This window comes from Mauremys mutica, chromosome 6, assembly GCF_020497125.1.
Source record: "Mauremys mutica isolate MM-2020 ecotype Southern chromosome 6, ASM2049712v1, whole genome shotgun sequence".
NCBI classification, from domain to species: Eukaryota; Metazoa; Chordata; order Testudines; family Geoemydidae; genus Mauremys; species Mauremys mutica.
This window is the reverse complement of record NC_059077.1, coordinates 24,835,042-24,848,135: the sequence shown is the minus strand read 5'-3', so window position 1 is coordinate 24,848,135 and position 13,094 is coordinate 24,835,042. Positions and strand designations below refer to the sequence as shown.

The window sequence follows — 13,094 nt, the reverse complement described above, 5'->3', positions numbered from 1 at the left end:
GTTCCTTTGAGCATTTTTGGGAAAGTTGATGATTAATTTTGGAGGTTTTTGCTATTGGATTTGAACTTCAGTAGATTGTGAGGTCCCTTTCTAATTTCTGTACTTTGTAATCCCTTTGCACTATCTAAATAGCTGCTTTGCTTCTAACTATGTTGAAGCAGTTCAGTCTGTCAAGTCTTAGAGAATGTGGATTGATCAGAGGGGAGGAAGGCAGGAACTACTCCCAGTTCAGCCATCTTATAGAATCATAGGACTGGAAAGGAACTCAAGAGGTCATCTAGTCCAGTCCCCTGCACTCATGGGAGGACTAAGTATTATCTAGACCCAGCCCTGACAGGTGTTTGTCCAACCCGCTCTTAAAAATGGTGGAGATTCCACAGCCTCCCTAGGCAATTTATTCCAGTGCTTAACCACCCTGACCGTTAGGAAGTTTTTCCTAATGTCCAACCTAACCCCCCTTGCCGCAATTTAAGCCCATTCCTTCTTGTCCTATCCTCAGAAGTTAAGAAGAACAATTCTTCTCCCTCCCTCCTCCTTGTAACAACCTTTTATGTACTTGAAAACTGTTATGTCCCCACTCAGTCTTCTCTTTTCCAGACTAAACAAACCCAATTTTTTCCCTCATAGGTTACATGTTCTAGACCTTTAATAATTTTTGTTGCTCTTCTCTGGACTTTCTCCAGTTTGTCCACATCTTTCCTGAAATGTGGTGCCCAGAACTGGATACCATACTCCATTTGAAGCTTAATCAGCACAGAGTATAGTGGAAGAATTACTTCTCATATCTTGCCTACAACACTCCTGCTAATACATCCCAGAATGATGTTTATTTTTGCAACAATGTTACACTGTTGACTCATATTTAGTTTGTGGTCCACTATGACCCCCAGATCCCTTTCCTCAATACTTCTTCCTAGGCAGTCATTTCCCATTTTGTATGCGTGCAACTGATTGTTCCTTCCTAAGTGGAGTACTTTGCATTTGTCCTTATTGAATTTCCATCTTATTTACTTCAGAAAATTTCTCCAGTTTGTCCAGATCATTTTGAATTAGAATCCTGTTCTCCAAAGCACTTGCAACCCCTCCCAGCTTGGTATCGTCCACAAACTTTATAAGTATACTCTCGATGCCTTTATCTAAATCACAGACAAAGATATTGAACAGAACCGGACCCCACTCGTTATGCCCTTCCACAATGCACCCACCTTATAGGAGCTCCATCTAGCTTGCATTTCCCTAGTATGTTTATGAGAAGGTCATGCGAGACAGTATCAAAAGCTTTACTAAGGTCAAGATATACCATGTCTACCACTTCCCCCTATCCACAAGGTTTGTTACCCTTTCAAAGAAAGCTATCATGTTGGTTTGACATGATTTGTTCTTGACAAATCCATGCTGACTGTTATTTCTTATCTTCTAGATGTTTGCATATTGATTGCTTAATTATTTGCTCCATTATCTTTCTGTGTACAGAAGTTAAGCTGACTGGTCTGTAATTCCCCGGGTTGTCCTTATTTCCCTTTTTATAGATTGGTGCTATATTTGCCCTTTTCCAGTCTTTCATGACTTTTCAAAGATAATTGCTAATGGCTCAGATATCTCCTCAGTCAGCTCCTTGAGTATTCTAGGATGCATTTCATCAGGCCCTGGTGGTTACTTGAAGGCATCTAACTTATCTAAGTAATTTTTAACTTGTTCTTTCCCCCTTTTAGCCTCTGATCCTACCTCATTTTCGCTGGCATTTACTATGCTGGGGGGAGAGGAGGGATAGCTCAGTGGTTTGAGCATTGGCCTGCTAAACCCAGAGTTGTGAGCTCAATCCTTGAGGGGGCCATTTAGGGATCTGGGGCAAAAATCTGTCTGGGGGTGTGTACTGCTTTGAGCAGGGAGTTGGACAAGATGACCTCCTGAGGTCCCTTCCATATTCTATGATTCTATGTTAGACGTTCAACCACCATCAACCTTCTTGGTGAAAACCGAAACAAAGAAGTCATTAAGCACCTCTGCCATTTCCACATGTTCTGTTATTGTTTCTCTCCCCGCCCCCCACCACTGACTAACGGGCCTACCCTGTCCTTGGTCTTCCTCTTGCTTTTAATGTATTTGAAGAATATTTTCTTGTTACCCTTTGTCTCTAGCTAGTTTGATCTCGTTTTGTGCCTTGGCCTTTCTAATTTCTAATACATATTTGTGTTATTTGTTTATATTCATCTTTGGTAATTTGACCTAGCTTCCACCTTTTGTAGGACTCCTTTTTGATTTTTAGACCATTGAAGATCTCCTGGTTAAGCCAGGGTGGTCTCTTGCCATACTTCCTATCTTACCTATGCAGTGGGATAGTTTGCTCTTGTGCCCTTAATATCCCTTTGAAAAACTGCCAACTGTCTTAAATTGTTTTTCCCATTCAACTTGCTTCTCATGGGATCTTACCTACCAACTCCCTGAGTTTGCTAAAGACTGCCTTCTTTAAATCCATTGTCTTCATTTTGCTATTCTCCCTCCTACCATTCCTTTGAATCATGAACTCTATCATTTCATGATCACTTTCACCCAAGCTACCTTCCACTTCCAAATTTTCAACCAGTTCCTCCCTATTTGTCAAAATCAAATCTAGAACAGCCTCTCCCCTAGTAGCTTTCTCCACCTTCCAAAATAAAAACTGTCTCCAATATATTCCAAGAATCTGTTGGATAATCTGTGCCCTGCAGTGTTATTTTTCCAACATATGTTTGGATAGTTAAAGTCCCCTATCATGACCAAGTCCTGTGCTTTGGATGATTTTGTTAGTTGTTTAAAAAAAACCTCATCCACCTCTTCTTCCTGGTTAGGTGGTCTGTGGTAGACCCCTATCATGACATTTATCATTACCCAGTCTGTCTCCTGTTTCCATCTCAACCTCAGTCCAAGTGTATACATTTTTAATATATAAGGCAACACCTCCTCCCTTCCCTCCCACCTATCCTTCCTGAGCAAGCTGTACCATTCTATACCAATATTCCAGTCATGCGTATTATCCCATCAAGTCTCTGTGATGCCAACTATGTCACAGTTGTGTTTATTTACTAGCATTTCAAGCTCTTCCTGCTTATTCTCCATACTTCTCAAATTAGTTTACAGACATCTAAGATACTGATCTGATTTCTCCCCCAAGTTCTGGCTTATGGAGCTGTACATAAAAACTTTCATTCAAGGCTCTCAAAGCACTTTGCAAACACTATGTCCTACAGTCTACCTGTGAGGTTTACCTTTCCTCACCAAGACATCAACATCAAGATCTTCTGTATAGGAAAAAAAGGGGAAAGGTGGGTGGGTGACGGGAAAATTGGAAAAAATTTTGTGATTCATATGACATGCGTTTTAATCTAAACGTTGACACATACTATGTGACCTTGAGCAAACAGCTTAATCTCTCTGCCCCTATGTTTTCGCATCTGTTGTTAAGTATAGATAATAAAACATACCTAATTAATAGGTTGTGACACTAAATTACTGTTTGTAATGTACAATGAGATTATTGGATCAAAGGCACTGTTATAAAAGGAAAGTATTATTACATTTGTATAAATACAAAGCATCTCCCATCCCTTCATAATCATAGTAATTCCTTTGTACAACATTTAGAATTATGTAAACCGTTCAGCCCTTTTCTATCTGGCTTTTTACAGCTGTGGAAATCTTACCCCATACGCCTGATTCTCGTTTCCACTAAGGCTCTTTCATATTGCTTTGGCAGTGTAAGTGGCCCTTAAAGCAACCAAAGTAGTGTAAACTTCCAGAATAGTGTACAGGAGTCTCAATGCAATGAGAATCTGGCCCTATATAGCCTTTGTGATTATGATATGCATACTCTGCTGTGTAAACCACAGTGGATATAGTTTACAATGTCGGCAAGCTGAAAGGGGCTATGGGAAAACCAAAGCATTACTTGAATTAACATATTAACTAGCTGTGGATTTTAAAGATGTACCTTTCTTATCTGGACAGGGTTGTGGGACTCAGAGGCAGAGTTAAAGTTTCTTGTATAGCTTGTAGGTTGCTGTATTTCCATATTTTCAATGTCTGTGAGGAAATGCTTTTAAGAACTATAACGTTCTACTAAGGATTTCCCCCATCCCTCTAAGCTATTGATATGTATTTACAACCTTACATCCAGTTTAACCAAGTTTCCTGTCTAGGAATAATAGTACTATTACTAATAACAAATATAGTGCTTTATATAATCAAAAACCTTTAGTAACATTATTCAACAGTCAGAGAGATTAAGTAACATTAAAATCCCCATTTTAGATAAAGGGAAATGGAAGCACAGGGAGATTATGTCATTTGTTCAAGATTACACAGCAAGTCAAAGTTGGGAATAGAACCCAAGAGGCACTGACTCAATCCAATAGACCAGGCTATCACTTAATGAGAGATAAAACAACCTAAATGAAGTATGTGTAGCAACATCTACAGCTAGTCTGTAAATAATCCAAACATTCCCTATTACTCTAACAAAGCAAAGCTTCTTACTATTTCAAGTTGTATCAAAAGCTGGCAGTTGGACTTGAATATACATATTAGGTAATTTTGTCACAAGCTATAATTATACCCTTCATGAACAAATATAACAAATGAAATTTATAATTTAAAAATACTTTTAAAGATAAAGCCTAGTATTTAAAGAGTATATCTACAATATATGTCCAACAAAAATGCACACAAAACTTACTTAACCTCTCTTTCACACAAAATGTGAAACTCAAAGTTACCATTTTTCCCAAATGGGAGTTATCTACTCAAAGATTTAGGAGCTCTAAATGGCCACAAGAGCAAAGACATTTCTTAAAATCTTTGACTTATGAGGTATTCTGCTTGGTAAAAAGATGCTAAAAATGGATTTATTATCACAACCATGTGTGGATGAAAAAATAACCTGTGGTAATTTATACTGTCCTGTACATCACAGATTCAGAATTTAAGACCAGAAGGAATCTTTAGATCATCTAGTCTGACCTCTGGTATATCACAGGTAATTAAATTCCTCCCAATTATTCCTATAATGAGCCTAATAAATTGTGTTTCACTAAAATATATCTTCCAGAAAGGCATCCAGTCTTGATTTGAAGACATCAGGAGTTGGAGACGCCACCTTTTCCCTTGATAGTTTGTTCAATCAGATAATCCCCCTTGCTATTAAAAAATTCTGCCTTATTTCTAATTTGAATTTATCCAGCTTAAACTTCCTGCCATGTTCTTGTTATGTCTTATAACAACATTCTATATTTCACCAGGGTGATAGAACCAGAAAACAATAGCATCAGAACAATTTTAATGAAGGAACAAAAAATGTTTTCAAGCAGCATCTTTTTCAAGTGACAAGAGTAAGATTTATTGTAATAGTAGTTAAAAGTTCAATTTAATCATAACAAAAGAAGCTTTAATTTAAATGTCTTGAGCAGGGGCGGCTCCAGGCACCAGCATGCCAAGCGTGTGCCTGGGGCGGCAAGCCACGGGGGGTGCTCTGCCAGTCGCCGCGAGGGCGGCAGGCGGGTTGCCTTCAGTGGCATGCCTGCAGCGGGTCCGCTGGTCCCGCCGCTTCGGAGGACCTCCCGCAGGCATGCCGCTGAATCCGCGGGACCGGGGACCTCCCGCAGGCAAGCCGCCGAAGGCAGCCTGCCTGCCGTGCTTGGGGCGGCAAAATACCTAGAGCTGCCCCTGGTCTTGAGACAATCCTTGTCTTATCTACTACTGTCCTTTTTTAAACAGAACTATAGATGTTTACAAACAGTGTCTGATTTCATATATGTAATAACAAAAAATACATTAATACTATTGGATTGTAAGTAATTACATTACCTGATAGAGATTCCTCATATTTAAGAATGTGCTCAACCAGATTATCAACAAGCTGAGTACAGGCTTTCTTCACAGGTTTATATGAGGCATCTTCTTCTGATTTCAAAAGCTATTGCAGACAAAGACAGGAGATTATTAAGATTTAATATAAACTGCAATACACTGAATCGTTCCAATAATTTGTACTTCAATGTATGTTACATTTGTAACAATTATCATAGAAGAAGAAGGATTTCATGATGCATATAAAGTTATCCAAGTTCTTCCTAAGAAGCCCTGAAAAGCACTTTGTGGAGGCAAAAAATTAAACTATTTAACAAAATAAATATTACAGGACCAAAGCACTACAATTAAAACAATTAAGGGGTAGGGCAGTAAGCATAGCTCATTCTCGAAGTTTAACAAGCATAACACTATCTACCTCAGTGATAAGACAATGTTCAAAATGTTAACAGAGTCATGTTCCTTGTCTTTGTCTTTTCTTACTCCCTATTACTCACTATTCTCTTCCTGATGCCTGAATTGGCTTTCTGTTGTCCATGTGCCTTAATGTGTGACTTGTAAGAGGTGCTGTCCTGGTGCAATATTATAATCTGTTTTGATTTGTTTCTCCTTACCCCTTTTAGTAGCATAAGAACATAAGAATGGCCATACTGGGTCAGACCAAAGGTCCATCTAGCCTAGTATCCTGTCTTCTGACAATGGTCAATGCCAGGTGCCCCAAAGGAAATGGGCAGAACAGGTAATCATCAAGTGGATCCATCCCCTGTCGCCTATTCCCAGCTTCTGGCAAAGAGAGAATAGGGACACCATTCCTGCCCATCCTGGCTAATAGCCACTGATAGACCTATCCTCCATGAATTTATCTAGTTCTTTTTTGAACCCTGTTATAGTCTTGGCCTTCACAACATCCGCTGGCAAAGAGTTCCACAGATTAGCTGTGCGTTGTGTGAAGAAATACTTCCTTTTGTTTGTTTTAAACCTGCTGCCTATTAATTTCATTTGGTGACCCCTACCTTCTTGTGTTATGAGAAGGAATAAACAACACTTCCTTAAATTTTAAGAATGAAACACTGTCTCATGGCCCTCATAAGTGATTACACCAACCACCTCCACTTGCATTCATAATCACATAACTGCTGCAGTTGCTACAGAGATGTTTTCTGTATGGAAAAAGTAATATTATGAAAGTATCAAGACCAAGATTTGGAAAAAATGGGCATTCTAACTTTGGGCTCCAAGTTTATATTTCAGCACCTAAACAATTGGCCTGATTTTAAAAAGTGTCAAATATTTAGCTCTCTCAGTGTCTCTGAAACTGAGAGGTGCTCAGCACTTTTGAAAATCAGTTAAATTGTTCAGGCACCAAAATATAAACTTGGAGCTTAATTTTAGGCACCCATTTTTTAAAGTCTTGGTTTTAATGTATATGAAGGTGTTTTTTAATGCAGATGAAAATATAGAGGAGAATACAAAACCATGTGACCAGCCAGCTCTCTGGGGATTTCAGATGGTCCATGTATACTGCAGTAAGACCCCATGCAGTAACAGAAGAAATACAGTCACTAGCTATCACTCTCAACAAGTACAAGAAGTAACCAGAGAACTGGGAATGAAATAAAGCGAGTAGTTACAGGCTGGGATTTTCAAAGGGCCAAAAGAAGTTAGGCACCCAAATTCCACTGAAATTAAATGGGGACTGGGCACCTAACTTGCTTAGGTGATTTTGAAAAATCCCAGCCACTGTCTTGAAAATGGGCAAAAAAGATGACCTCAAGAACTAATAACTAATCAGCTTAATGCCAATATTGAGTAAATACAACAATAAATAAAGCCAGCATCTGGACAGGACAATGAAAAACACACTTGCTCCGGCAGTACCATCAGAAATGGACTGAACTGTTCTTCCTCCATACCCAGTTCAGAGCATCTGCTCAAAGGTGCCCTAGAGGGAGAAAGAGGTGAAGCCTCCCTTTCGAAATGGGTGGATTCTATAGATGGGTATTGTTCCTCAACAGGGCCAGCAGAACAGAACAGCTGTGCCAATGGGTGCTGCAGAGGGCCTCATGGTGTGGGAAACCAGTGGCTCCTCTGCTGTTGTGAAGGAGGGTAATGCCATGATGCCAGTGGTCTTTTGGGATACTCGTAGTGGCGGTAGGGAATCGGCAGCCCTCATGTTCCATCCGAATCCTCCGAGGACACCGGTTTCCATGGCAGTACCATTGGAGCCGGTGGAAGTGTGTAAACCATAGGAAGATGTGTTGAAATGTCTTGACTGTGGTATGTCCTGAGTGGGAGAACTGGCCTCCCTAGATATGGATGGTAGTGGAAGGCCACTAGAGTACACAGTTCATGTGGCTCTGGTGCTTTCTCCAATCTCCTGATGTTAACGATACTTATTCCATAACCAGAACCGGTGCCCAAGTGGAGACTTTCCTGAAACTGATGAATCTGGTCTTAAGGGAGCCCGACGTTGACTGTGTGTGCAGCTCGGCATGTCATACTGGCGGACCTGCCAGTTTGTGAGGGTTTTTTGTCATGCTTGTACGTGTTGGAGCACGCTGCCTCACCATGGCTGGAACTTGTGGAAGGCGCATCACCATTCTTTGGTTTGGAGGAAGACTTACTGCCATGCTTATGTGCATGCTTCCTTACCTCCCAACTAGGCCTGGCATGGGGTCCCTAGTGGCAGTACCACCGGAGCTGGACTCAAACTCCGTAGCTGGAGGTGCACTCTTGGCTGTCTAAAGCTGATGTTGGGAGGGTGGGATTCCCCTGGCCCACGGTCTGTCTGCCTGAGGCCTCGTGGCGACTTCCATGAGCTACTTCTTAAGGTGGAGAGCCTGGCCTTCTTAGGTACGGCTTGGGAAAGACTGGCAGATATTACATTAATGGGCAGGAGGCACAGATTTTAAATCCTGGTGTCTTTGGCACTGTCCAGTACCCATGTGTGGGTACTTGGGTGAGGAACAACAGTAAACAGATTCCCCCTAAGTCTCAGTTCTACTATAAATATTACTAAAAGTTAAAACTATGTTAAAACAGTAAAAACAGCGAACACTACAAGAAAAACTAACTATATACTATTCTAAACTTTTTAATGTGCATCACAGAGAGGACACTAGTAGCTCCGACGTGGACCATGAAGCATGAGAAGGAGCCGGAGACACAGTTGATCCGCTCAGCCCTTTATCACCTTGGATGAAACAATGAGGCGAGGTGAGGCAAGGACGCATGCCCAGACCCCAAAGGAAAGTACTACTTTCAAATTCTCCAGCTTTGGATGCACGGCATGGATGTTTAAACCCTCAGTGGAATAAAATAGGGACCATTACTCAAAGAACTAATTTTAGGTATAAAAGCAGTGGCAGAGGAAGGATATAACTGTTAAAGTCAAAAGGTTGTAACAAAAAAGTCAAGAGAATGTTAGATTTTACAATTCGGATAACAGTGTAAAGAACTATTCTAGAAGTTTGTGGAGTTACATTTTAGCCCTAGGTTCCATGAAACATACTAAGATTCTTTTGACATTTGTGAAATGAGTCTTTCAAAACTATTACTTACATTTTGAAGAAGTTGTTCAAACCAATCATATCCTGTATCTCTACATGCTGCAACCTAAGAAAGAATATTTGGAATAGATTTATAAAAAGAAATCTGAAGAAAAATGTAATCAAAGTATTTCAACACAGGTTTAAATTTAAACTATGATAAGGTATTTTTCCTTTACTAAAATTATTTTAAATTGTAAGATAGAAGCAATAGGAACAATGTCTTCTGTATGTGATTTTTTTTTTCACATTTCAGATGCTACTACAACCTAAATTAAATAAATCTAAAGTTTTTACTTCAGTTGTAGGGTCACTGTCAGATCAAATTTGACCAAAATTTTAAGTTTTGTGAAAACTAGTTTGTGCAAAGCTTAACAGCTAATAAAATTTATGACATATTTCAACTGCCCAAAAATGCATTTTTTTAAACAGGCCCTATAGGATGTGCTATCATTCCAGGACTGTGTTAGCTCATGAGAACCTGAAGGTAAAATTGACTAGACTAAAGAAAATGTAACCAATTAGTTTCTTTTTATTGTCCAAGATCAAAGTAATGCATAAACTAATGTTTAGTATAAATGCTTGAAAAGTAGATATATCAGTGTTAAGGTGTTAATAGTAAGATAAATGCATTTATTTTAATTGATCATGATTTTTAAACAGTATCCTTTAAAACAATAAATTTTACATAAGGGCATCGGACTAGATGTGACCTCCTGCATCACTGAGTCAATCCTGTGCTACTGCAGGCAACCCTGTCATACAATCCCATTCATACACTGATCAAGCTCCATCTTAAAACTAGTTAGGTTGTTTGCCGCCACTACTCCTTTTGGAAAATTGTTTCAGAACCTCACTCCTTTCATGGTTAGGCATCTTTTAATTTGCAGACTAAATTTATTTATAGCCAGTTTACATCCATTTGTTCTTAAGAAAATATTGTCTTATAGCTTAAATAGCTCTTCTCCCTCCCTGATGTTTACCCTCCTGATGTACTGATAGGGAGCAATCTTATCCATTCTCTGCTTTCGTTTTGTTAGACTAAATGACCCAAACTCTTTTAGTCTCCTCTCAAGAATGGATTACCTTACCCATGCTCCTCCTACTAGCACTTCTCTACACCTGTTCTAGTTTTTATTCATCATTCTTGAATATGGGTGACCAGAACTGTACACAATATTTCAGGTGAGATCTTACCATTGCCTTGTACAATGAAATTAACACCTCCTTATCTTAATCCTGAGGGCATTCTACGCCAAAAAATTAAAAATTCTGCAAAATTGTGCAAGTTTTATTTGTCAGTAAATAAATGCAGAGGCTCCAGCATGGTTGGGGGGAGCATAGGCTACTGGCTGCATGAAGGTGAGAGATCATGTTGCATCACCCCACCCCCACCCCGGGACATGGACTCAGCAGTGAGGAGGCACCCAACCCTGACATAGCACAAGGCCTTGGGTCTGCCCCAGAAACACCCTGAGGTCCTACCCTTCTGCACCAGGTGTGGGGCAGGTAGGCTCAACCAGGCAGGATTCAAGTGTGAAGGGGCTCGGTGTGGGGTGAGAAGGTTCTATGTGGGACAATCTGGGTGCAGGCAGCTCAGTAGGGGGGCTAGGTGTTGGGGGAGCTGGATGCACAGAGGCTTGTTGGGAGGATTCCAGGTGCAGGGGAAATGGGACTCTGCAAGGACTTCCAGGTGAAGGTGGTTGCAGCTCAGCAGAGGGAGCGGGGATCTCAGCGGGGGAGACTAGGTGCTGTGGGAGTGAGGCTTGGTGGGGTGGGAGTCTGGGTGCAGCAGGTTGGGGTCAGTGGCATGGGTGTCTGGATGTGGGGGATCAGGGTAGTGTGGGTGAGTGGGCGTTTGAGTGCAGGGAGCTCAGTGGGGGGTGGTCTGGGGTGCAGGGGTGGGGATCTGGATGCAGGGGCTCTGGATGCAGGGGTTGAGGTTCAGGGGGGTGAGGTTCGGGTATGGAGTGCTAGAGGGGTTCTGAGTGTACAGGGTGAGGCTTGGCAGGGGTGTCTGGGTATGGAAGGTCCAGATGCACAGGGGTTGGGAGGATGGGGGAGCAGCTCCCCAAACAGTGATCCTCTCCCCTGCAGCTCAGGAGTGATGGGGGCAGGAAGTAAGGGAGGATGCTGAGCTTCCTGCAGCTGGGGGAGGTTTCTGCGGGTGGGTCTGATACAGCCCCAGCCACTCCTTGCAGGGGAAGAGGAAGTCCCGTCCTCTCCTGCCTCCAGCCCAGCTGGAACTAGCAGCTGATCCTGGCTCAGGGTAGGAGCCACTCCCTGGGATATTCCTAGTCCCACAGTGATTTACCTCTCTCCTGGCTGCTCCGGGTGCCTGAAATGATGTACCTGCGCTGCTAGGGAGTGGTGTGTAACTGCTCTTGCAGCTTCCCTTTGTTTCCCTGTCAGGAAGTAATTTTTTTGCGGGAAAGCAAAGAAATCTGCAGGGGACATGAATTCTGTGCACGCGCAATGACACAGAATTCCCCCAGGAGTATTAACTTTCATGGATCATTTCTATAGTTTATAACTAGAGATGTGTTAGTGAAAGTGTCTGATCTCTAACTGCTAATACCTCATCTGATGAAATCCTAGGATTGCACTTGATTTTTTTCATGGATGCACCACATTAGTGACTCATAGTCATCCTGTGACTGACTAATATACTAGGTCTTTCACCTTCTCTATTATTTCCAATTGACGAGCAAAACATCTCGAAGAACAACAGTTACGAAAGGTAGGTAACCATTTTTCTTCTTCAAGGGCTTGCTCATGTCAATTCCATTCTAGGTGACTCACAAGCAATATCCCTGGATGTGGGCTCCGTGTTCAGAGTCATGCGGCTTGCAATACTGCTCTACCAAAGCCAGTGTCATCTTGGGCTTGCTTGGTAAGCATGTAGTGAGATGTGAACGTGTGAATGGATGACCAGGTGGCAGTCCTGCAAATATCTGGAATTGGCACATGGGCCAGGAAGGCTGCCACCGAGTCTTGTGCCCTAGTTGAGTGGGCAGTTATAGTCGCCGGTGGAGGCACTTTCGCCTGATCACAGCAAAACCGGATGAAGGCGGTGATCCATGATAAAATTCTCTGGGTGGACACTGGATGATCTTTCATCCTATCCGCCACCATGCCGAATAGCTGCATCGACTTACAGAATGGTTTGGTTCTTACAATATAGAAGGCTAGTACTCTACTGATATCCAGGGAGTGCAACATATGCTCCTCCTCAAACTTATGAGGCTTTCTGAAGAAGACTGGCAAGAATATGCCCTGGCTCATGTGAAATTGCAAAACCACGTTGGGCAAGAAAGCTGGGTGCGGCTGCAACTGGATCTTGTCCTTGAAAAACACCGGATAGGGAGGCTCCAAGGTAAATGCCCTAATCTCAGAGACCCTTCATGCAGACGTTATCAACACCAGGAATGACACCTTCCAGGAGACTAGAAGAAGGGAACAGGAAGCCACCTGCTCGAAGGGAGCTCTCATGAGCACTAGATTCAGGTCCCACCGAGGTCTCAGACATGGGGATAGAGTCACTCCAGACCTTTCAAGAACCGGACCATCATGTCATGAGTGAAGACCTGCCCTGAAAAGGGGGAGTGAGAGGCTGATATGGTGGCCAAGTGGATTTTAATCAATGAAAGGGAAAAGCCCTAGAGTTTGAGATGCAGAAGGTAATCAAGGATCAACAACAGCGAT

General features: G+C 41.9%; 1 protein-coding gene across 5 annotated transcripts in view; it reads right to left on the bottom strand.

The window, feature by feature from the left end:
- NIPBL (NIPBL cohesin loading factor) overlaps nt 1–13,094 on the bottom strand; it is a 281,825-nt gene that overhangs the window by 25,272 nt on the left and 243,459 nt on the right. For all 5 annotated transcript variants that reach the window (XM_045020599.1, XM_045020600.1, XM_045020601.1 and 2 more), the window contains 2 exons: nt 9,403–9,456; nt 5,839–5,947 (listed from right to left, as the gene is read on the bottom strand). In XM_045020599.1, coding sequence (XP_044876534.1) covers nt 5,839–5,947; nt 9,403–9,456 — 163 coding nt within the window. The remainder of the gene's footprint in view (nt 1–5,838; nt 5,948–9,402; nt 9,457–13,094) is intronic.